General features: G+C 41.4%; 2 protein-coding genes across 2 annotated transcripts in view; both read right to left on the bottom strand.

Annotated features, from left to right (window-relative positions):
* Positions 1–23,436, bottom strand: part of LOC109412460 (zinc finger protein 37) — an 82,606-nt gene that overhangs the window by 5,998 nt on the left and 53,172 nt on the right. The gene's annotated exons all lie outside the window — the stretch shown is intronic.
* LOC134290963 (uncharacterized) lies at positions 6,369–7,775 on the bottom strand. Its single transcript, XM_062858198.1, has 3 exons — positions 7,402–7,775; positions 7,013–7,359; positions 6,369–6,961 (listed from the first exon to the last, which is right to left on the bottom strand). Exons 1-3 carry the CDS (start codon positions 7,773–7,775, stop codon positions 6,369–6,371), a joined length of 1,314 nt encoding a protein of 437 aa, XP_062714182.1.

Here is a 23,436-nt window from a genome sequence, read left to right as displayed (position 1 = left end):
AATAAGTTTGAAAATATTTTATTTAAACTATGTGCTGTAAAATTTTGATAGGATTTGGTTCAATTTTCACAAAGTTATTGAGATTTTTTGGAATCGCCTAAAAGATTTCTGAAGGACTGAAAACAAACCATCAGCCGTTAAAAAATAATGCAATGTACAATCGAAATCACTAGTAGCCAAAACATAGTCGTATGTCCAGGAGTAGTTTTGGAAAAATTATGCTAGAAGAAAAATGTTTTTGATTCCGAGCAAATATGGGGGGAACAAGTCTCCCCAGGGATCAAGTCTCCTCAGTCTCCCCTAATTATTTCTTTCTCAAGGATTATTGATGAAATCACGAAGATCAAACCAAGTATCAATCAAATATCTTCGACATTGCCCCTTTCCAGAGAAATGGGTCTAGCCGAGTTTTGAACAGAGAGAAAATCTCCCGGCAGTATGAGAGAAGGGAGAGAAGTTAATGCATAAAGAGGAAAAAAATGTAGCATACGTGCACAGCTAGCAAAGCAAAGCCTTTTATTGATTGGTGGTGGTTGATTTTCAGTCCTACCAAACCCAATGCGGAAGATAATGTATACAATGCATTTCTGTCAAATTTTGTTTTGTTTTTTTTTTTTAATAAATGTGAATGGAAAACATTGTTTCTTCTTCTAAGCTTTACCATTTTTACACATTCAAACATATTATACATATTTTTTATTACGAAATATTTTTGGACAGCCCATGGGATGGGACTTTAAATACCTTCAGCGCCGTCTTGCTGAATTACCTTTATATTTCGACATTACACAAAATTACTACTGAAGGGTGTTTTTTGTCAGAAGGGGCAACGCAAGTAAGCCACCATAATTTGCAAACTATGAATTAATTTTTAATCAGTATTAACGAGATTTTTAGCATTAGGCTAGTTCATCTCGGGACCCACGCTTTATTTCCCTTACGAAGGAAGAACTCACACTTTGTAAATTTGTCGGGAGTGGTATTCGATCCCAGGTCATCGGCGTGATAGTCACGTGATTTAACCATCACACCAGGTCCGCTCCACGAATTATTAATTAACTGGTGTTAGAGACCGGCAAAGCACCAGTAATTTTTTTAGCAAAGTTCGGTGGGACACCAACCGACTTATAAGATTACATAAAAAAAGTTGTGAACTGTTTATTACCACTAATGCATTGTAATCGTTGGATTCATTACATTTAAATAAAAAATCTTGGGGAAAATACTTCTGCATACATTGTTTCTTTTGTTCGATGATTTATTACATCTGAATTCAGTTTTCTTTTTTGTATGTATTATACATTTCAATAGCTGTTTATTTAACTTTAAAAAAAATATATGTATGGCAACACGGCAATGATGATGCTCTCGATCACGCGCTGCTGCATTGAAAGGATGATAGGTTGATCTGGAGGGAAAATATTGAACCAATCAATTGATCCATGGAATAATTTGACCCATGGTTTGAGCAATCTTCGAGAGGATTGATGTAAAATTTTTGGAGGTGGGGAAATATTGAAGAGAAACTTGAAGTAAAATGCGCTATGGAGGGGAAATATTGCTGCGTGGTTGATCAAACGGAAGATAGGGGAAAAGTTGAATGATTGATATCAATCTATTTTTGAACAATATCATACCTTCAATGTTTCCATAAAACGGCCAACTATTGATCAATATATGCATCGTGTGACTGGCGCTATAAGTAGGTTTATTAGATGGCGGCGCGCTTGTGGAACATTTGCAGCAATGTGTTCTATACTGGAGGTGAGGGGATCATTTCGTGTATTACACAGCGGTGTATATGTGTTAGTGCACCGAATTTGAGTTCACATAGCAACCCACCGCATCGAAAAACAGCTGACGTCATACGGTTTGTTTTTGAATTCGTGCGAGGGCAGCTACACCCTTAAAAACATCAACTCATACAACACACAAGATTTCGAAAAAGCAAGTCGAAGTATAAAAGCCAAATAAATGGCGTTAAACATTCATGGAATAACTTCTAATTAAATTTCAGCTTCATCTTGTGTCTAATCACTATTTTGAGCTGTTGAAACTTTAAACATTATTTGAAATATGATGTCACATATGTTTAGTCACACAATAAATTATATACAACTGTGTGTCAATTCTCTTGAGCGTGTTGCTCTGCTGTGGTTTCTAAGGGCGACCTAAGCGTTGTTGTTCAAACGACAACATGAAAATGGAGATACGTGAGACACTACAGAGAGTTAGTGGAAAATCTTCATAGGGTAATTCTACAGGTAAATTACTTATTTAATACTTATAACGTTTCGCTTATTGTAGGCTGATGCAACCATTCACTTCAAAACGAATTATTTAAAACGGCTTGTGTACATCGATGCGTAGAAATAACGTAGAAATGCTAACGGAAAAGTAAGTTGACGCGACGAATGTCCTATATGGTGGATACTCTGTAATTTGATAATTATGATTCAACATTAAACCCCAAAAGAAAGATTCACCTCACGAGGAGAGCCATTCCCTTGTAGATATATTTTACCTATGTGATTTCCATTTCGTGATACAGTAAATGTGCATAAAATTTTCAACGGAAACCAATTGTTGTTTGATTTTTCTCGCCGATGAGCCGTTATGACGTCACTAACCTTCTCCTTCGAAGTTGTTTACATAAACAATCTACTAACACAAGCTTACAGGAACTTCCTCCACACCTTCTATATATCACATTGCATTTGCAGATCTGGACCAGAAGAGTGTTCGTGTATATGAGCGTGAAATATGCGAGAAAAAAGGTCACAGGCGGCAACCCCCGTTTAGGAGGTTATTATTGTTCAGAACAGGAATGCACGTTCTGGTCCCACACAGCATAAAATCAGATGAAAAGTCATAATTAGAGCTGGGAAATGTATTGAAGCCGTCTCCGAGGGCGTATCTGTGTTTTTGGAATACATTAACTATATGTATAAGGCCCATACAAATGATGTGGTAAATGCACGGGTATAGTTGGAACACTATGTCAATGGTGAAGGGTTTGATTTTGGCTTGTCCTTAAACTACGGAGACTCTTCGAAGAGGAGAGGTGTCTGGCCAAAGGTCCAAACTACTTCGAAAGTTTTATATGAACAAAAGTCTACGAGAGGGGAGTCTGGAAAACATGGTCAAACATGAGTACGTGGTTTATGGCAGCGCCTTTAAGGTCGGTTATTTTGTATAGAAGAGCATCAATAGTCTATTTTACGAAATGACAACAGTGTTGATATTGATATTAACACTCACGGGCTTGGGCGCAACCTCCTGTCAAATTTTCATTCATGAAATGAGCGATCAGCTGATCCGAAACGTCTCGTAAAATGGCTCATTGGCAAAGCCCTCAGATAATAATTTTGGAAGTGACCATAGAACCACAGAGAAACAGACGTAACACTTAGAACAAATTTAATTAACCCTTATGTGGCCGACAGGGTACCCGGGTACCCAGCGCCCATTTGAAAAGCACGGTGTAGAAAAATGCAAAAAATTTGTCGGACACATAACGGTTAAAAAAACATCGTCACGAAAACATAATCGCCCAATGCTAAGCGTAATGTGATTGTCCGGGCCACCGGTAGTGAGGAAACGTCAAACAGGAGCAAAACCGATATCAGCGCCAAGGGTGGTCAATCGACCTACTACTGAATATTTAAATCAACCGTTAAAAAGGTGATCGATGGGAAGCAATGTGAGTGTGACGTCTGTTTCTCTGTGAAAAGGTGAAAAGCAAACTCTGTCACGGTTGGGTTATGAACATATGAATATACCATTTTTACCAGTTAATTTAACTGATTTTATAATTTGACTCCCACTAATCTGCACAGACTCGACAACGAATTAACACTTATGTGGCCGGCAGGGTACCCGGGTACCTTTTTCAATTTCGAATCTCGATATTTTAATGGTTATTGAGACTAGGATGTTGAAACTCTGTTAGATCTTAGAACTCGTGAACATACATCTATTAATGGGGTTGACCGAATTTTAAAGTGAGGAGGGGCAGAGGGAGGGGCTCCTGCATTTTTTTATTACGTGGAAGGCCGGCAGGGTACCCGGGTACCCACGAAATTGAAATGATCATATCTCCGTCAATTTTTCATCGATTTTGGAAATTTTTAGCTCATTCAACTCAGAAACTCATCATCTATCGGGAAAATATTTGGTTAGACCGATCTAATCACCGTTGGTTTCGGAAAATCCATATTTTTGGGAGCATGTCCTTATGTCATATTGAAACCCACATTGTTAAGGCTAGGATACCTTAAAGTGTTTATGGTCAACCATGGCCTCACGGCAAGCGTGTTCCGAAATCACAGTTTCAAAGTCAACACGTTTTATGATTCCAGGCCGGTCAGATACAATATGCCAAACCTATTTTACGATGCTTGGTACCGAAATTGCTACTAACCTACCGAAAATCCCGTATATTGTGTTGTATAAAAACATGGATCCGGAAATCCGGATTTTCCAGTACCTATGGTGATCGGGCCGGTCCAACCAAATACGATCTCGATAGATTATGAGCTTCTGAGTTGAATGAGGCAAAATCGTTGAATTTGAATTTTAAAATCGGTGGAAAAATCGCTGAGATATGATCATGTCCATTTCGGGGGTACCCGGATACCCTGCCGGCCTTCTACGGGTGTTTTTTTTTGCTGGCCACACTACGGTTAAGGACAACGATTGGAAAGTCAGATCTTGGAAGGCCTGAACTTTAAATGAACCCACACGTGTTGGGCGCCTGGCTCGTGAGCTCCAGAATGTCCGGCGTGAATGTGAAAGCTATACAGGAGATACGCTGGTTCAAAGCTCGAGTACATTTTCATGACCTACTATGTAACATAAAAGTATAAACAATAATAGTTATTTATGTAACGAGTTGCAAAAAGTTGATTTTTTCAGCACGTGTCGTACATTTATCCAACGAGGCTTGCCGAGTTGGATAAATACAAAGAATGCTGAAAAAATCGAGTTTTGCAACGAGTTCCATACAAAATTTTATGCAATGAATTTTTCATAATGCAACCCATTTGAGTTGCATAATGTTCATAATGCAACTCATTTGAGTTGCATTATGAACATTATACAACTATTTTTCATTATGCAACTCATTTCAGTTGCATAATGAACCAGTTCGGAAAAACTGGCCATTATTATACCAAAATGAGTTATAAAAAATATAAATTATGATACTGAATTGCATAAAAAATATTTCATACTACATATTGCATCAAAATGGGTTTTAGATAAAAAGGCAAATCCGTTTTTGCTGTTTTCCAAGACTGCCCAGGCCGAAACAGACCATAAATCACGTGATTTTCAAAAAAAAATCTAGTTTACATACAATAATTCAAAAACAGTAGACCGTGGAATTTTGACGTATAAAAAATAGTTGTTTATTAAGTCAAAATGAACAACTTTCTTGTACGAGCCAGTTAGCTGTACGTTGCTGGACCGAAGGGGTTTCTCCGCCGCAATAAAACGGCAATCACAAGGCTCACTGTGTGGCTTTCAGGGGGAACACTTTCTTCGTTGCTATCCTTGTTCTATCCTAGAGCATGAGTTTAGCACTATCACAGCGCGGCGGTTATCGAATTCTTCACGGAATCTGCTTTCCCATTTTGTAACTAAAGTCGCGGATAAGCACTACTTTCGGACTTGGAATGATAGAACTTCGATTTTAGTTTAATACGCACGCTGTATATTCACAACCATAATACTCGGTAGGTTGGATTGAACTAACTTTATTGCCTATCTGGGAGACCATCGATGGCATCGATCGCTCGGCTACCTACGGATAGTGGTCATCTGTGTGTGACCCTGCCTTCTGCTCTTATCTCTCTCATCTCTTACACATTTACATATTATAGGGGAATCAACGTATTTTGGACACAGCGTTACGCCAATATATTTTGGACACTGTCATTTGTTTTTGCCGTAAGTGTCCAAAAAATATTGGCGCGTTGCTGTGTCCAAAATATGTTGGTTCCCCTACTTAGGGTGATCTAAGATTGATGAGTTTACAAATTTTGTTAGGTTTAACATAGAGCTTCTACATTCCGGCAACCTTTGAAATGGCATATTTCAACACACTTGAACTACTTAGACTCTAACACTGCTGCATCAGTTGCTCGGACAGGAGAGGATCGGTTCGACTCTCTGTTGACATCTTCGATCGGATTGTCGGGTTGTTGTGGACTGACGATCGAAACATGGACAATGCATGTTCGGCCGGAGTAGCCAATGTGCAGAGATAGATTGCGATGGCCTTGGTGATTAGTGACCGAAAACAGAAAAAAACCAGGTAGATCATTCGGGTGGATTAGGGAGATTGGAACATCAATTACCTGATGTCAACTGATATGAGCATCGAGCCAGTTTAGAACTGCTCTACTGATGATCTCCAACGGGTGTGACTTGTATCGGTTCTGATGAGCAGCAGGGCAATCCGTGCGACGTGTCGCATGACGTTGTCCGAAGAAGCAGTCTTCAACGTGACCACTCTGACGATGCCGTCTTGATATTCTGACGAGGGGCCATTGAGCGAGTGGAAGGCAATCTTCTTTGACCACGACGAGTTGTCCAGGTTTGATGGCAGTCGATAGTTTGCAGCCTTGAACAGCTCTGGACTGCAACTGCTGCAGGTATTCCAGGTACCATCGTGCCCAGATTCGTTGGAGATGACGCTTGGTTAGCTCGAAGTGATCAAGCTGGTTTTCGGGAATGTCGGTTAATGTTTTTTCGGGAACGGCTTGGAGATTGGAACCCACCAGGAAGTGACCAGGTTTCAGGGCTTCCAGGTCTGACGGTTCCGACGATAGTGGTGTGACGGGACGGGAGTTGAGGCCCATTTCTACCTGAGAGAGCAAGGTGAGCATGTCCTCGTACGACAAACTGGAGTTGCCGATTTTCTTGAGTAGGTGGGTATTCGCGGACTTCACCGTGGCTTCTCATAGACCTGCGAAATGGGGGGCGCGAGGCGGGATAAACTTCCAACGAATTTCGTTGTCTGCGCACCACGAGAGAATTTGGTTCCGATCTGTTTCGTCCACCTTCAGCATACTGTACACTCGATGAAGGGCGTGTGATGCTCCCTTGAAAGTGGTCGCATTGTCGGAGTGGAGCTCGGAAATCTTCCCCCTTCGAGCTACCAAGCGGCGCAGTGCGGCAAGGGATGCAGCGGACATCAGATCACTCACGAGCTCGATGTGGACGGCCCGTGTGCAGAAGCAGATAAAGATGGCCACATACACTTTCGTTGGACCACGCTTCCTGACCGGTGACTTGATGAAAGCGGTCCCCAGTAATCTACGCCGCAGACGGAGAATGGGCACGTTGGAGAAGCTGGCAGATCAGCGACGGATTGCTGGATTAGCTCCAACTTGCTTCGAAAGCAAGTGATAAACGCTTCTAGTTAGGTTTCGTCCACCCAGGACCCAAAATCTCCGGCGAAGACTCGCCACCATGAGTTGACGGCCAGCGTGGAGCAGAGTTCTGTGACATTGGACGGTGACCAGTCTGGCCAACGGATGCTTGACACTGAGGACGATGGGGTGCTTGGCGTTTTCGGGTAGAACGGCATTGCTGAGGCGCCCACCGGCGCGGATCAATCCGAACTCGTCGACGTAAGCCTTCAACCACTTCAACGGACTGGATTTGGATACGAGTACACCAGCGGACAGATTGGAGTACTCATCGGGAAAACTTTCACGTTGTGCCACATGAATTGTGAACAATTCGATCAGCGGAGTGGAGCTCATCGGAGTTGAGTGGCTGAGGGGGCGCTGATTGGTTTCGGGGTGCAACCAGACTCATTTGATCTCGCCGGCGGGTGATTGCACGGTCTCGGAGGGTTTGGAGGTAACGTAAGCACCATGCAACGGTACGGCGGAGTATCGAATACATGAACTTTCTAATATGTCACAGCAAAAAGATATACCTCTCCAAGTTTTTGACAGTATGTTCACTTAGTATATTACTACGTATTTGCTGAAAATTTGAAGTTGCGATTTTTTGCGCTTTGCGAGATATTGAGGCTTGAAATTAACACTATTTTTTCGAATTTGTATTTTTTTAGTGATAATATTCAACATAATTCCCGTACAATGTGTTTGGTTTGACACGCTACTCGCGTGACATTTCGTCAGCTCCTGTTTTTTCGCCGATTTTTTGGAACTGGAAATTTGAGAGTTGTGTATGTGTATAGTTAAAACATTGGAAAAATTAGCATAGGGAGGAATCTCTGCGGCAGTAAATTAACCGCCAAGGTGTGCTGGGGCTTAATTAAGAAATCAACATACGTCGCTCGAATTCCGGAAGAAACATATTTTACAAGTGGCTTCAAGAGCTTATTTTAATGATACGAAAAAGTGGTTTTTTTCGGAATAAGTGCTTTAGTGTTCAAGTCAGTGTCGGTTGTTCAAGCATCATCCTTGAAATCAACTCAAGGTTGTGAAAATTACGCCGCCAAAAAGACAGAAAAAAAAAACAAAACAAAGCATCCAGAAGGCCAAAAAGTGAGGCTTTCTGTCTTCAAAGATGTTGGTTATGCTGAGCTGACGAACTCCTATTTCGATGCCGGATTCGATTACGGCGATGGACCGAAGCTCCTCCGATGCCAGTGAGGTGGAGAAAAGTTTTCTTCAGTGGAACTGGGATCGGTGAAATGTCATCAAAATCAATGGTCATAATTTTGGAAATTGGTGTTCCCTGCTCCATGCTTTTTGCTATACAGCTGCATTTTACATTTTCATTATATTTAGCTACATATAAAATCTCATAATAATCCAATCGCATTACCTAATTATACTGAATTTTAAACCATTCCCTCACCAAAATCCCAACTCTTTCTATTTACGAAAGCGTCGGTGAGTCGCTGGCCTTTCGATAAATAGATTATATCATCCCAACCCTACTATCCCTCTCAATCCCTTCCCCCCTTTATTTATTTATTTTATTTATTTATTTATTTATTTATTTATTTATTTATTTATTTATTTATTTATTTATTTCGTCAACCGACGTAGACTAGTACATTTACATATACATATTTTTGTTTCTTAATGCTATAGTTTAGTCTAAGAAATACATAAAAAATATTAAAAAATTAAATTAGGATAGGTAGTGTATTTAAGGACTGTTCAATTTATAAAACGGACAACTTGCTTGTCCGATATCTTTTTTATTTTTCAATAAAATCATTATCAGTTTTTTGCATAACTTTCTATAGCTATTCTCAAATGTAGGAAAAATATAACATTAGGCAAAAAGTCCTTTTTTGTCTAACTGAAGCGGTTCTCGTAAAACATCAATAAAAACCCATTTCTCAAAATTTGACATAACTTTCCGCATACTAAACATGCATATTTTCATGAAATTTTTAATGTATGGGAATCCTATACTATTCTACTAAAGGTAAAGCTCAATAGTTGGTAAGTAATAACGCATCAAGCAGCCTCCAGCTTGATATAGTAAGTTGCCTTGTTTACAAAGAATTTATTAAAAAATATTGATTTAAGTCTTGTGATGCAATAACACAACGTATTTGGCTCAAAATTTGTCCAGAGCAGTAGAATACTGCTTTCTGGATGATAAAGAAGAAAAATTTACTTTTAATTGCATTCTTCTTCAAAAATTTAGTCCATTAAGATGGTCATAGTAAAAAATGCATACTTTTTGCTCCATCGATGCCGATTTTCGACTCTAGCGAATCTTGTTATTATTTATTTTCAACAAAGTTGATCCTATGTTATTATGCACCGTATTCAATAACAATCGGATGTAAAATTTTATATTTTCAACATCATTGTTATGTAAAATTTGCATTAGGTTGCATTGTTATTTGGAAGAACCTTCAAAGAACGAAACTGTTTTGATTACTGTGCCTGTAATGGCACACAGTAACCAAACCAGTAATGCTATTACGAAGCAGTTTTCTGCATTTGAAACCACATTATTCCTACTTTCGACTGGATGTATAAAAAAATTGTTTATTGAATATGTTCATGCCCTTTTTGCTTTACAATGAAATTTTAATCAAAAAATCGAATCTCACTTGAGACTTTAATATTTGAACAACTAATTTTCCAATTGAGTTTAAACTTCGCCAGAATGTTTATTACTCGTGCTGCTGCAGCATGGCACATACTTTTCTGATAATCAAAACGATATAGCATATGTGAACAGTAATTTTGTGTATATTTTCAATTTTCAGCAATCGTAAAATTCACCTCATTTAACATCTGGCCGATTTTCTATGAAATAAAACTATTTTTATCCGATTCAAAAATCATTACTATAATGAAAGATGATGTACTGAATAACGAAACAAAGGTGGTTAAATTTGAACTACGCGTCTTCTTTTTATAGCCTTGTAAAGTTGTCCGTTTTATAAATTGAACAGTCCTTATAATGTTTTTAGGTATTGGGTTGGGACTTCGAAGACTGTAAAAGTATTTTCTAAGGTTATGCCGAGACATTGTAAAGTCAATGGTTTCGCAGTGTTGATTATAAATGTCCATCATTCGATTAAGAGGCCCAAATTTGGCGTAGTTTGTTCTACAGTGGTTTGTTATGAATATGTTTCGATTTCGTAGTTGCCGAGAAGGTATGTATTTAGGTAGGATCAATTGTGTTTCTTTTCGTTTCAGAGAGCGATCAATGGCGCTTAAGCCTAGGCTTGTTAGCCAGGACACAGTGTAAATGCCTGTGCCCCATCCCGGATCCAAAAGGCTTTTGGAGTGACAAAATTTCTTAGCTTCGTTACTCCCAACGTTGGTGTTTAAATACACTAAAACACTTTCACTCACTCCAACACATCTACATGATTTACTCAAATACACTTACACAATCTGAATATTGTCGCATCACTCGCTTATAGTGATTCCCAAATCACCCCATTCCAAATATCCAACTCCTTGACACCTATGGGAGTGTCGGTGAGTCGCTGACCTCTTGTAAAGTAGGTGTCATATCATCACATCCTTTCCCAATGTTCTAAATTTCACCAGGTTAGGCCCATCGGGGAAAGTGGTGCTTGTGATATGATAATTTTGAAGTAGTAGTCGTGTCATGTCAACTTCGGCAAGCCGAAATCGCACGGAGTTGCCGAAGGTGACGTCACGTTCCAGAAGCTGCGAACAAATTTTCTGGCGAACGTGACGTCGCGATCAGCTGTTCGGTTTGTTTACATATTTTTATCGACAAATACAGGCAAACGTATACGTTCACCCGGACCTGTGAATAATTGACATCGATCCTTTCCTATCCTCGTAACGGAGAAGATAGGCGTGGCCGGCAATGGAAGTTCTCATGTCTTTTTTACTTCAACCTCTAGTTGGATAGCTGTTCCTTCCCAAATAGCATTCGCAATTAAGCAATTAGAATAGAAGTATTAAAGTTTTAACATGACAACTTTCAGTATGCAATATACGAATTACTCCGTTACCACGCAAGCAACGCAACGCAACGCAACAATGTGTTTGATTTGACACATTCGCATTAGGAAAAAAAATAAACTCACATGAATTTTAGTAAAAATGTCAAAATAAACTTGAAACTGTTTTTTTTTTATTTTTACAATAACTCGAAAACAGTAGGCTGTGGAATTTTGATGTCTGAGAAAAAATTGTTTATTTTGCTAAAATGAACAACTTTTTCGAAGACGCCAAGTCTCTAGGACGTAAAACAAAGAAATTAGATGGTGGCGCCATTTATGCGGACGAGTTGCAAACTACTATGTTCTTAGCAATAGATGCCTTTGTTAATTTCAAACAACTTCGTCGAAGACACCATTTGTCGGAAATGCTTCGTTTTGGAATAATTAATTTTGTTCCGCTAGATTGCGATTCTGGCCCTTAATGCATTGCATTGAAGTACCATAGTTACTAAAGCGGCAGCAATAAAACAGAACGTGGAGCTGGTTTCATAGTGATCATTTGCTTCCCGATGAAGTGAGTTATTTGGAGGAAGCACGGACGAAAACGGCTTTCCTGAGAAGCTGACTAGACTGATTAAAGCAACGTTAAACGGTGTGCTAACTGCGTAAGAGTTCGGGTGAACTATCCAGTTCATTCGAATCTCGCCGGGGACTACAGCAAAGTGATGGACTCTCATGCCTGCTGTTCAACATCACACTGGAAGTTGTTGTGCGACGAGCCGGGTTCAACAGCCGAGTCACGATTTCCATGAAATCCGGTCGATTTGTCTGCTTTGCGAATGACATGGATATTATTGCTAGAACATTGATAACGGTGGCACAACTGCACACCCGCTTTAAACGTGAAGCGGCAAAGGTCAGACTCACGGTGAACGCGCCAAAAACAAAGTAAGTACATGCTGGCAGGCGGAACCACGAACGTCAGGGCAAGCCTAGGCAGCAGTGTTACAATAGACGGGGACACTTTCGAGATTGTAGAGGACTTCGTCTAACGCTAGTGAGGACTCACCACCTTTGGCATCGCAAGGTGACCGTGCATCATGTGCACTGCACACGAATAGTTCAAGCGGAGTTTGCCTAGGCGTGGCGGGGGTTCAGCAGTGGGCTCTGCTGGGCCTCTTCAGAATTATCACACAACCGGAACATCATTTCTGTACAAGCGAATCGACACCGCTTCCAAAGTGCCCTAGCCTGGCATTCTATCCTCTTAGTAGGGCCGGGTGACACTGACCTGAAACGACGGATGGGCTATTGTCGGAGCTGCCTTCCGTCCCATAAAACCTTGGCAAGGCCTTAGAGTACGTTCCCGCTCTGTACCCAGCTTAGGAAACTAACTGGGTGGAGGTAGATTCAGTTGAAGTATCCTGATTAGCACTGATCCTGGCTCTGAGCTCAGCTCCCACAAGGGCCTGTGCCAACCCGTGGGTGGCCTCCCTGCTTGCATAGATAACCACCGGGATCCTTGGGCGACTACTTCAGTGACAGTGAGGAACAGCAACTCTAAGGGGGACCCTTATTGCAGTGATGGATTCGTTTTTAATTAAAGAGGTCGAGAACACGGAGGATGAGGTGATCAACCCGTTCGCGAGAGCGCACGCGTGCGCTGATCCGAAGTTGCTGGTGGTCGCTGAACAGCTCGGCGAGCTGATCGGCTACACGAGCGGACGAAATAACATCAGCAAAGACCTTAAAATGGTCTACTGAGGCTCCGCGATTCGGTAGCAAAGGCCAAGAAGGAATATGATCTCTTGGACGAGCGAGGCAAAGCGACTGACGCGGGTAGAGAGGCTCACGCAAACGGACCGCCCCTCTACAGAGACCTCAATTAGGGTGAAGTCAGGTGGGGCTGCAGATAGAGCGAAAATCTCAGCCCAAACCAAAAGGCCAAGCAAAAGGCCGAGATCAGTGCTTGAAATCGAGTGAATATGAATGGTACGATCAGCCTCAGCGCCAACCATCACTACGAACGAAAACGCACAGGGAGCAAAGATAAACCGAACAAACCGCAACCACTATTCCTCATCGGTCGGTTGGCTGGTGAAGAATATTGACTTGTAACGATTATTTCTCACTTGCTGCGGTGAGGCTGAAGATGCCTAAATGATTCAGTGGATTTATTTTTTGCTCAAAACTTGTAAAATCAATCAATTTGTCCATAAGAGAATGATGGACGTGACTATTACAATCGATTTAATTCGAGTGTATGTCATTTGCACTGTAATAACGAGATAAATATCAAGTATATTCATTGCCGATCCACCGGTGAAGAGAGGGATTCAGAGAAATCGTCGCTGAATCGTCGTTCCTCACTCTCACTCATATTTTTTTATCGCTCCCGCTTCCACTTGCCTCAGAAGCATGTTAGCCAATGAAGGCATTTTGCTACCGCTTTGGGTTGAAAAGCTGGCCGAGATCCGTCGACGAGGAGCGGCCGCCCAAGTAACATTTTTAGTTTTCTCATTGCTTACAAGCTGTTGTTACAATCAAACAGTTAAAACTAATTTTAAAGCTTAGAAATCTTAACAGCTCTAATAAACCCGTAATAAAACCCTTTAAAACCCAAAAGGGCCCACCCTACAGGAGGTTGTTAAAACCAACCCTTAAAACGATATATATGCTACTTGGTTTTGTGACATATTCTTGTAGTATACTATACAGCATCGATAAGATTTGTTGTATAGGTCGCAAGAAGAATAACATGCTGTTTTGGAGATCTTACAACATCCTAAAAGAACGATTAAAGCCAATGAGTTAAACTGAATCTGAAAATAAAATCATTACATAAATTGGCAGTGAATTGCAAATTATTTATAATGCAAAAACAAAAATTATGTCTATTATCTATGTCCATAATGTTTACTTGCAAATTTTCACGGGGAAACCCTGTAGCTGTGGCAAAAAATCCATGCCAAAAAAAAATTACCGTGTAATGCAATGAACTGTTTCTAAAAAAGGCGGTGCGCCACGTCATTTTGGGGTTTTTGGCATATAAAAAATTACCATTTTAATTCCTCGTGCAAAACCATGAATTCAATTTGCAACACAAACATCAACATGGCGCACACTCTTGGTAAGCCAGAATCGATCATCGTGATGAAAAATATGGATGCCGTCAAGTTAAATCCTCCTAGTTTTGTTTAAGATAGTTTAAGATCAGTTAGTATGAAAGGAACATGTTCAAGTGTTGTTGTTCTTTATGAATACGATGCAATGACTAGCAAACACCTACTTATTCTTAACGCATAATTATGTGCGCTACACAAACACTGTTAAGTTTTAGGGAAGTGTGGATTCGGACTGAATGCTCTTAAGAACACTTCGCTTGAACGACAGCCGTCAACAATGTAAACAAACCGAAAACTTTGGTATTTTCGTGAGTTTTTTGGTCGTGTTTCGTGTTTTTTAGACTGTTTGAGTGCTTGGTGAGTGAGTATATTGTATTATTTGATCTTCCGCCGACTGCGGCTGGGCGCGATAGTCATTATTTATGTGCAATTTGGAGCCAGACCCAGAATAAACTATGCAATACCCACCCATCTGTTGCTTCGGAAACCCCGATTGCAATCGGTTTGATCAACTAGCCAAGATAATTATGCCCACCCGAGGTTTTCTAATAACGCTTGTTTCAATCATAATGACCCCAAATTGTGTTTAATTGATTATCTTTTCGTTTGTGTAGCCTACCAAATTTATTGTTCAAGAGAACATCGTATTGAAGTACTCTTCTTAAGTTAGTTTTAATGCTTCCACTGGTAACTCCGAACGGGTTTAAGATTGCTTTATTGTGACTTTATGCAATTCATCAGGTTTTAAGACCGATAATTTGAGACGTGCAAATGGCTTCGAAAGAAGTTTTAAGACAAAGTTTTAATACGTACTAAACAGTTCGTTTTCCAATGACATTATTGCTTGTTAAAAAAGCAAGCAAAAAGGTTTTATTCGTAGGACTTCTAGATATCTACAAACTGTTTTAAAGTTGCTAGTGTTGTTAAAGCTGTTTACTACATGAACTGCTCCATTAAACTTAAAAGGATTTACCAAATCCATGACAAAACCTCAATAAATCATGTCTAAGAGCAGAAGGCATAGAAATTGTTACTTGGGCGGTGAGGGGTAAAAGCCCGCGCAGTGCGAGCAACCCCAAATCGGTCGCGAAACGAGCTCGGGGTAAAGAACCGAAACCCCGAGACGAGTTTTTTTTGTGACCAATTGGTCCAAGGGAAGAAGAACCCTTGGATTACGGTTGGAAAGAAGAAGATTTTTAGTGAAACCAAGGCGAAGCCTGCTCGTAAACGTACGAGGGGCGACGCACTGGTCCTCAAAACAGAAGGAAATAGCTACGCAGATGTGCTTCGGGCTATGCGGGGCGAGAATCGTCTCCCGGAGCTAGGCGCGGATGTCAAAAGTATTTGGTGCACTAGAACAGGAGAGATGATGCTAGTGCTCAAGAAGGATGCCATCAACAAGGGCTCCTCTTACACGGCACTAGCGCAGGATGTGCTAGGAGAGAAGGTACAGGTGAGGGCTCTGACGCCGGAGGCAACTCTCCAGTGTAAGAACCTGTGTGAGATCGCCACCGCGGAGCAGCTCTCTGCCGTCCTTAGGCAGCGGTGTATGGTGGATGCGCCAAGCGCATCGATCCACATCAGGCGGGGCCCAGCAGGCACGCAGATCGCGACGATCAAGCTTCCATTTGGGGAGGCGAAAAAAGCGGCTACAAAGGGCATGATAGAAGTCGGCTGGTCGGAGTGTCCGCTCAGCATCTGTGAGCCGCCGGAAGTGAGCTTCAGGTGCTTCGAGTGAGGCCACAAGTCGTGGGCATGCAAAGGTTCTGACATGAGTAAACTCTGCAGAAGGTGCGGATTAGAAGGCCACTTCGCCAGGGAGTGCAAATCGGCACCAAAGTGTCTGATTTGTACGACTAACAAAGGCCACGTGACGGGTGGGCTTTAAGTGTCCAAGCATGAGAGGACAGAACTGCCGAAAATGACGCAATTGAACTTGAATCACTGTGAAGCCGCGCAGCAGCTGTTGTGGCAATCCGCCTCGGAGTCGAGTACAGACATCGCACTACTTTCGGACCCATATCGCATCCCCCCTGATAACGGGAACTGAGTAGCGGACCCAAGTAACATTTTAGGTTTTGTTCGGATCTATAAGAGATCTTCATAACCAATTTTAAAAAACTTGCAATAAAACTGATTTATACATCAAAACCTCTTGATAACCTCTTTAAGAGCATCTTCCGGCTAAGTGGACCACTCTCGGAAAGGTTTTGCAAACCACATTAAGAGTAGCAATAAACTCGTTTTGAAACCTGTAGTATACCTAGATGAAAACCTTGTAAACATCGAAATAATATCGAATGCATATAGGAAGGCTTGACAAAGGTCAAAGCTGACGATCCCCTAACCATGCTATTGTTAATGGTATAAAAGACCAATCAATCATTGTAACTTTCTTTTTTATTGCTCACTCCTCGAGCCAACAACATCAGCACGAATAAATTGTAAGTACCATCCTAACCCGAGTGTTTGAACCCAACCCGAAAGACACATTAAATTCTGGCGACGAAGTTGTGGAAGTGATTTTTGCATTCGTAAGTGCAATAGAAGAACACGTGGTGAGAACCGTGCGGAAAACAGTAGCGGCGTTAGCAGAACGATCGTTAGTTCGACGCGAGTGAACACGTGATTCGGTTGAGGTTAGGATGGCTACAGGCGGAGTGAAAGAGAATCCGGAGTCGGGTGCCGGAGCGCAAGCGCGAACGTCGAAAACGTGCAATTTCGGTACATTCGAGAATTACGTCGCGGGTGATGATTTCGAAGTGTACGAAGAACGAATGATCCAGCATTTTCTCCTTCACGATGTGCCAGAAGATAGAAAAGTGGCATTTTTGCTGACCCATTTGGGGATGGATACATATGCGATCCTGAAGAAATTACTACAACCAGTGAACCCGAGTGCAAAACGGTACGATGAGCTTGTGATGACCTTGAAAAGGCATTTCAGGCCAGAAGTGAACAAAGTGTCCGAACGGTATCGTTTTCATCAAGCCGATCAGAAAGCTGGGCAATCGGTGACCGAATATGTAGTGGAATTGAAAGCGTTGGTAGAAAAGTGTGAGTATGGTGACTTTTTGCAAGAAGCGTTGCGGGACAGATTTGTGTTCGGGATCTTCGACGGTAGGCTGCGTACACACCTACTGAAACAGAAGAACGTGTCCTTCGACAAGGCGGTTGAAGAGGCATTGACGTGGGAGTTAGCCGAAAAGGACAACAAAGTGCGCGAAGGTAACTTTAGTGCTCACGTGGTGAGGTCAAACAAACCGTGGCGCGCGAGAAGCAAAAGTCGATCGCGGTTCCATGATGACAAGAAGAATCAATCCGGAAGAAGAAAGCTGTGTGATAAGTGCGGTCGTGAACACGAGCCTGGGAAGTGTCCTGCGAAGAACTGGAAGTGCTATTCCTGTGGTAAACAGGGCCATGCAGCGAGCATGTGCTTTTCGAAAGTGTCGAAGCCGAATCGTAGTTCGAGTCAGGAGCCCCGGAAGAACCAGACCGTGGGGACGGTAGGTTCCGGAGATGAGTTGGCCTTGGATCTGGCTAACTTGCGGATGCAGCTGAATTCTGTCCAGGATAAGTCGTTTTTACTAGAGCGTAGTGGTGTGATGAGTGAAACCTTGTTTGTAGAGGGCCAGGCTATAGAATTTGAAGTTGATAGTGGTGCTTGTGCGACAGTAATTAGTAGTGGCTTGTATCGGAAACAATTGTCTCATTTACCGTTGTTTGGTGTGAGGAATGATTTTTCAACCGTGACCGGTGAAGGGTTAAATATTATCGGTGGAATCAGTGCACAGGTGGCTAAGGATAGAAGTGGTCCGAGCAAAAAATTAGTGCTTGTGGTGATCGAGAGCGAAAAATCCTTCAGACCTCTTCTTGGACGGACCTGGATGGACGTACTATGGCCGAGCTGGAGAACATCGCTTAAACAAGGTAATGTGAGTATACACTCTTTTGATCGTTCAATTTTTGATTCAATACGCGTTAAATACCCCAATACAGCACGCTCAAATCGGTCCACTCAGAAATGTGTAATGATCACTCATTTGTGCATATTTTCCAGACCACTAAATTTGCGCAAAGTGGCCTTACACATTTTTGTGTTGATGCCTGCAAATCGAAACAGTCTGTGCAACTGTCACACATTGAAGCGTTTGCAGACTGATTTGAAGAATGTGTGAAGGTTACACATTCATAAAACGCTTCCCTTGCTTCGAAATGAGTGAGAGCTACACATTCGAATCGCAACCGCGATAATAAAATTGATTTCAATACTTTCTGAGGAGCTCGAGCTTAAGCTCGAAAGTACCGCAAGTTATCGCTTCCTTCTGATCTTCCAGCCTAATCTACCAACCGGATCAGGACTGAACGTCAAAGTTGCGAAGTTCGCTCCTTATCCGGTTGGTCTACTAGACAGGAATCCCGGTAGCTAAAGCCAGGAGGAAGCGCTCCACCAACTCATAACGACATACTTTTGAGTTTGATTTTCGTAATTTATCTGTAAATAACTATTTACACAATTTAGCACAACAGTTGTGCTTTTACTATGCTTAGCAGCTAAAAAACCGGCAGCTCTCCAGCGCTCGTGAACAATCTCCGCAGCAGTTAACTCAAGTGGTGTAAACAAAAATGTTTTCTCTAAGCGTTTGTCAACCATACGGCTTGCACAAAAATGTGTAAGGTGGCATCAACTCATAGCATGAGCTCGGCTTACACATTTTTTTCACACATTCTGCCGGCTTTGCAAGCGATGACGGAAAGTGTGTGAGGATTACACATCCAGTGTGCAGAATTATTTAAGCGTGAGTATCGAATATCAATTCTCCCATTCGCGAATTTGAAGCCGAGATCGTTATTGAGAACAATGTGACTCCTATTTTCCATGCGGCATACTCTCCTCCGTTTCAACAGCGTCCAGCGATCGAAGCTGAGCTGAATCGTCTCTGTGAAGAGAATATTTTGAAGAGAGTGCAACACAGTAGATGGGCCTCTCCGATTGTTGTAGTACCAAAGGCAAATGGCAAATTGAGGTTATGTATTGATTGTAAGGTCACGATCAATCCGTTTTTACGCTCAGAGCACTACCCGTTGCCGAGGATAGATGATATTTTTGCAAAATTAGCGAACTGTAAAGTGTTTTGTGTGATTGACCTTCGGGGTGCATATCAACAGCTCAGAGTCTCAGAGAACTCTCAGCAGTACTTAACAATCAACACACACGTAGGATTGTTCCAATATTTGAGATTGCCTTTTGGAGTGGCGAGTGCGCCATCGATTTTTCAGAGTATAATGGATCAGATCTTGGGGGATATTGAGGGCTGTGGATGTTATTTAGACGATGCGCTCATTGGAGCCGACAGCTACGAGAAATGTAGGGCAATTTTGGATGTCGTTTTAGCGCGTTTGAACCACTACAATGTCAAGATTAATGTTGATAAAAGTAGATTTTTCGAGGCCTCCGTGGATTATTTAGGTCATACGATTTCCGAAGACGGGTTAAGACCGAACAAAGACAAAGTCGACGCGATTGTGAACGCGCCGGCGCCGAAAAACGTGACTGAGTTGCAGTCGTATCTCGGATTGTTGAACTATTACGCAAAGTTCATACCGAACATCTCATCGGAATTGCGAGTTTTGTATCGGTTGTTACGGAAAGACGAACGTTTTATCTGGACTCAGGAATGTGAGGACAGTTTCGCGAATAGCAAGCAATTAATTTTCAATAATAACGTGTTACAGTTGTACGATCCGCGGAAACCTATTGTCGTCGCGGCAGATGCTAGCCCATATGGTGTGGGAGCAGTCTTGTCGCATATCGTTGATGGCGAAGAAAAGCCAGTCTTATTTGCGTCGTGTACGTTGTCTTCGGCGGAAAAGAACTATTCGCAACTTCATCGGGAAGGTTTGGCGATCATTTTCGCAGTGAAACGGTTTCACAAATACATATACGGTCATAAGTTCAAGCTTATTTCCGATTGCGAGGCGTTAAAAGAAATTTACCAACCACGCAAGGGTACGGCGATTGTAGCGACATCGCGTCTACAGAGATGGGCGGTTATTTTGTCCATGTACGAATACGAATTCGAGTACAGGCCAAATCGGTGTTTGGCAAACGCGGACGCGTTATCGAGGTTACCGGTTCCGGGAAATACGGAAATTGAAGAATTGTCGATAAACAGACTGGAAAACTATCCAGATCTGCCGTTGAAAACGCGTGACGTTGCAGATTTTACCGCGAAAGATAAAATCCTTTCTCAAGTCTACGGATTCGTGATGCGCGGATGGCCGCGTACTATACCGGAACATCTTAAATATTATTATAATCTTCGGAATTCACTGAATTCCCAAGACGAATGTTTGTTTTACGATGATCGTGTAGTAATACCGGAGTTGCTACAGTCAATCGTCTTGAAAATGTTACACTCGAATCATGATGGAATCATGCGCGGTAAAATGCTAGGTAGAAGTTTATTCTGGTGGAAAAACATGCAAAGCGACATTGAAAATTACTTCAAGAATTGTGAGATTTGTGATCAGAGGCGGAATGTTCCAACTGAAACGGTTACTTCAAAGTGGCCAAAAACGAGTTGTCCGATGGACAGGATTCACATTGATTTCTTTGCGTTCGAGGGAAAAACTTTTTTGATTATAGTAGATTCTTTTTCTAAGCTCATCGAAGCAAAGTTGATGACGAGTACTAATGCTGATCATGTAAATGAAAAGTTAGAAGAATTTTTCAAGTTTTTTGGACTGCCTAAGGAGATAGTGTCCGACAACGGACCTCCGTTCAATTCGTTTGAGTTCGTGAACCACTGGGAGACGCGAAACGTAAAAGTGACTAAATCGCCAGTGTATCATCCTCAGTCCAATGGTACAGCTGAGCGAGGGGTACAAACTGTAAAAAGTTTCTTGAAAAAACGTCTGTTGGATCAACAATTGAATTCTAGAACATTGTCGCGGAAGTTAAATGAAATACTCGCTTGGTATAATAGTACTCCAACAACCGTCACATCCTTGTCACCCAGTGAATTGATTTTTCGTTACAGACCTCGTACAGTGTTAACTGTGATCAACCCGAAAGCCAATTCCCCGGTTGAACAATCAAACCGAAATACTAAACAGGTAGGATTTGATGAATCTAAAAACGAGACAATTGTGTACGATGTAAGCTGCAGTAAGGACGCAACTGATAAAGATATTCCCGAGAAACAATTTAAAAAAGGGGAAAGAGTAATGTACAGGAACCATTTGAAGGAAATAGTTAGGTGGATTCCAGTTCTAGTTGTAGAGAAGATAGGGAAATTTTTGTGTAAGATTAGGTTTATCGAAAATGGAAACATCAGAATAGTCCATGTAAATCAGTTGCGGCGTCCAAGTCCTAGAATTAAGCGTAGGCGTAGTGAGTCAGAAGGCGAAGCTCAGGTGCCTACACCTAAATATTTGAAAAGAAGAAGTGAATCTATGAGTGACGATATTATGCTTAGAAGATCAACCAGAGAGAGCAAACCTCCTGTTAGATTTAGATTTGAAGATTTTTAATTTTTGTTAAATTGTAGCTTAGATTCAAAAAAGGGGAAATTGTAGTATACCTAGATGAAAACCTTGTAAACATCGAAATAATATCGAATGCATATAGGAAGGCTTGACAAAGGTCAAAGCTGACGATCCCCTAACCATGCTATTGTTAATGGTATAAAAGACCAATCAATCATTGTAACTTTCTTTTTTATTGCTCACTCCTCGAGCCAACAACATCAGCACGAATAAATTGTAAGTACCATCCTAACCCGAGTGTTTGAACCCAACCCGAAAGACACATTAAAACCTAGCTGAAAAATGTTCCATTCTCGTTTGTTGTTGTTTTTTTTTCAACAAAAACTATGACAGCTCAAGATGCAGAGAAGCCTCTGCGATGGCACGTAAAGTTCAGGAGAATGCATCATTCGTAAGTAGATAGCGATCATTTCAAAGTAATATTTCAGTAGTTATTGTGCTGGTAGGCTTATGCGCATTCGAATTTACCGTGAATATTGGGGGTGCAGAATCATAAAATTAATGCGCTTCGAAAATAGTGAATATTATCATCTTGGAATGAAATAAATCATTTTTTGAATTTAGTAAAACTATCTCGAATCACAAGAAAACTCAGCAGAGAGAGTTTATTTATGTGAGCATGTTATGAAAATGGTGACAAACTATCAATTTATTGCTTATTTAAGCAAAATTAACTATTTTCCATTCACGTAAGCTAATTATTCAATATGGCGACGACCATAATCAGCGAAAATAAAACGAAAGCAAGTTTACTTTTATGATGACCGCAATAAACCTAGCAGTGTCGTAGTTTCTGCTTTTCCACCAACAGATGTCGTTACTAATCGAACGAATCGCCATCTGTTGAGAGTTTTAACAGTTTTATTGTGGTAATAATGATTGCCAGAAGGTTTACATATCGGAAAGTTTTGTTTACTCTTAAAATATGTCTTTATGAATATCTTCAAGTATACTATAAATCATTTTATCAATGGTTTTCATAAAAGCAGTCATAAAACTGTGAGTTTTAATTATTGCTGTAATAAAACCTTAATAAAAATCAAACAAAAGCAATGGAATTGTTACTTGGGGATAAGGCTAAAAAAACGGCGATCTGTAAGACTCGGTCCAGGAGAAATCTCCACGACGTGTGAGGGCTTCGCAATTACGAAGATCGACGGGGTCTACTACTGCAGTTGCTATGCCCCACCCAGGTGGCTAATAGACCAGTTCTCATCCACGGCCATCGAGGCTAGCCCTGACATGGTCAGACTGGCTATGCAGAGATGTCTGGATAGAGGCGAGTTTCCGGATAGGTGAAAAAGGCGAAAATTGGTTCTATTTCCCAAGCACGGGAAGCCACCAGGCGATTCTTCGGCATATACACTA

The sequence above is a fragment of the Aedes albopictus genome, chromosome 1 (genome assembly GCF_035046485.1).
Source record: "Aedes albopictus strain Foshan chromosome 1, AalbF5, whole genome shotgun sequence".
Taxonomy (NCBI): Eukaryota; Metazoa; Arthropoda; class Insecta; order Diptera; family Culicidae; genus Aedes; species Aedes albopictus.
Note: the sequence above shows the minus strand (reverse complement) of the source record. Positions and strands in the feature narration are given on the sequence as shown.

Coding starts and splice junctions, on each gene's coding strand:
- LOC134290963 (XM_062858198.1), bottom strand. CDS start 7,775: ATGAGCTCCACTCCGCTGATCGAATTGTTCACAATTCATGTGGCACAA. Junction 7,360..7,401: donor GTTTATCACTTGCTTTCGAA/GCAAGTTGGAGC, acceptor CTGATCTGCCAG/CTTCTCCAACGTGCCCATTC. Junction 6,962..7,012: donor GTGCGCAGACAACGAAATTC/GTTGGAAGTTTA, acceptor GTCTATGAGAAG/CCACGGTGAAGTCCGCGAAT.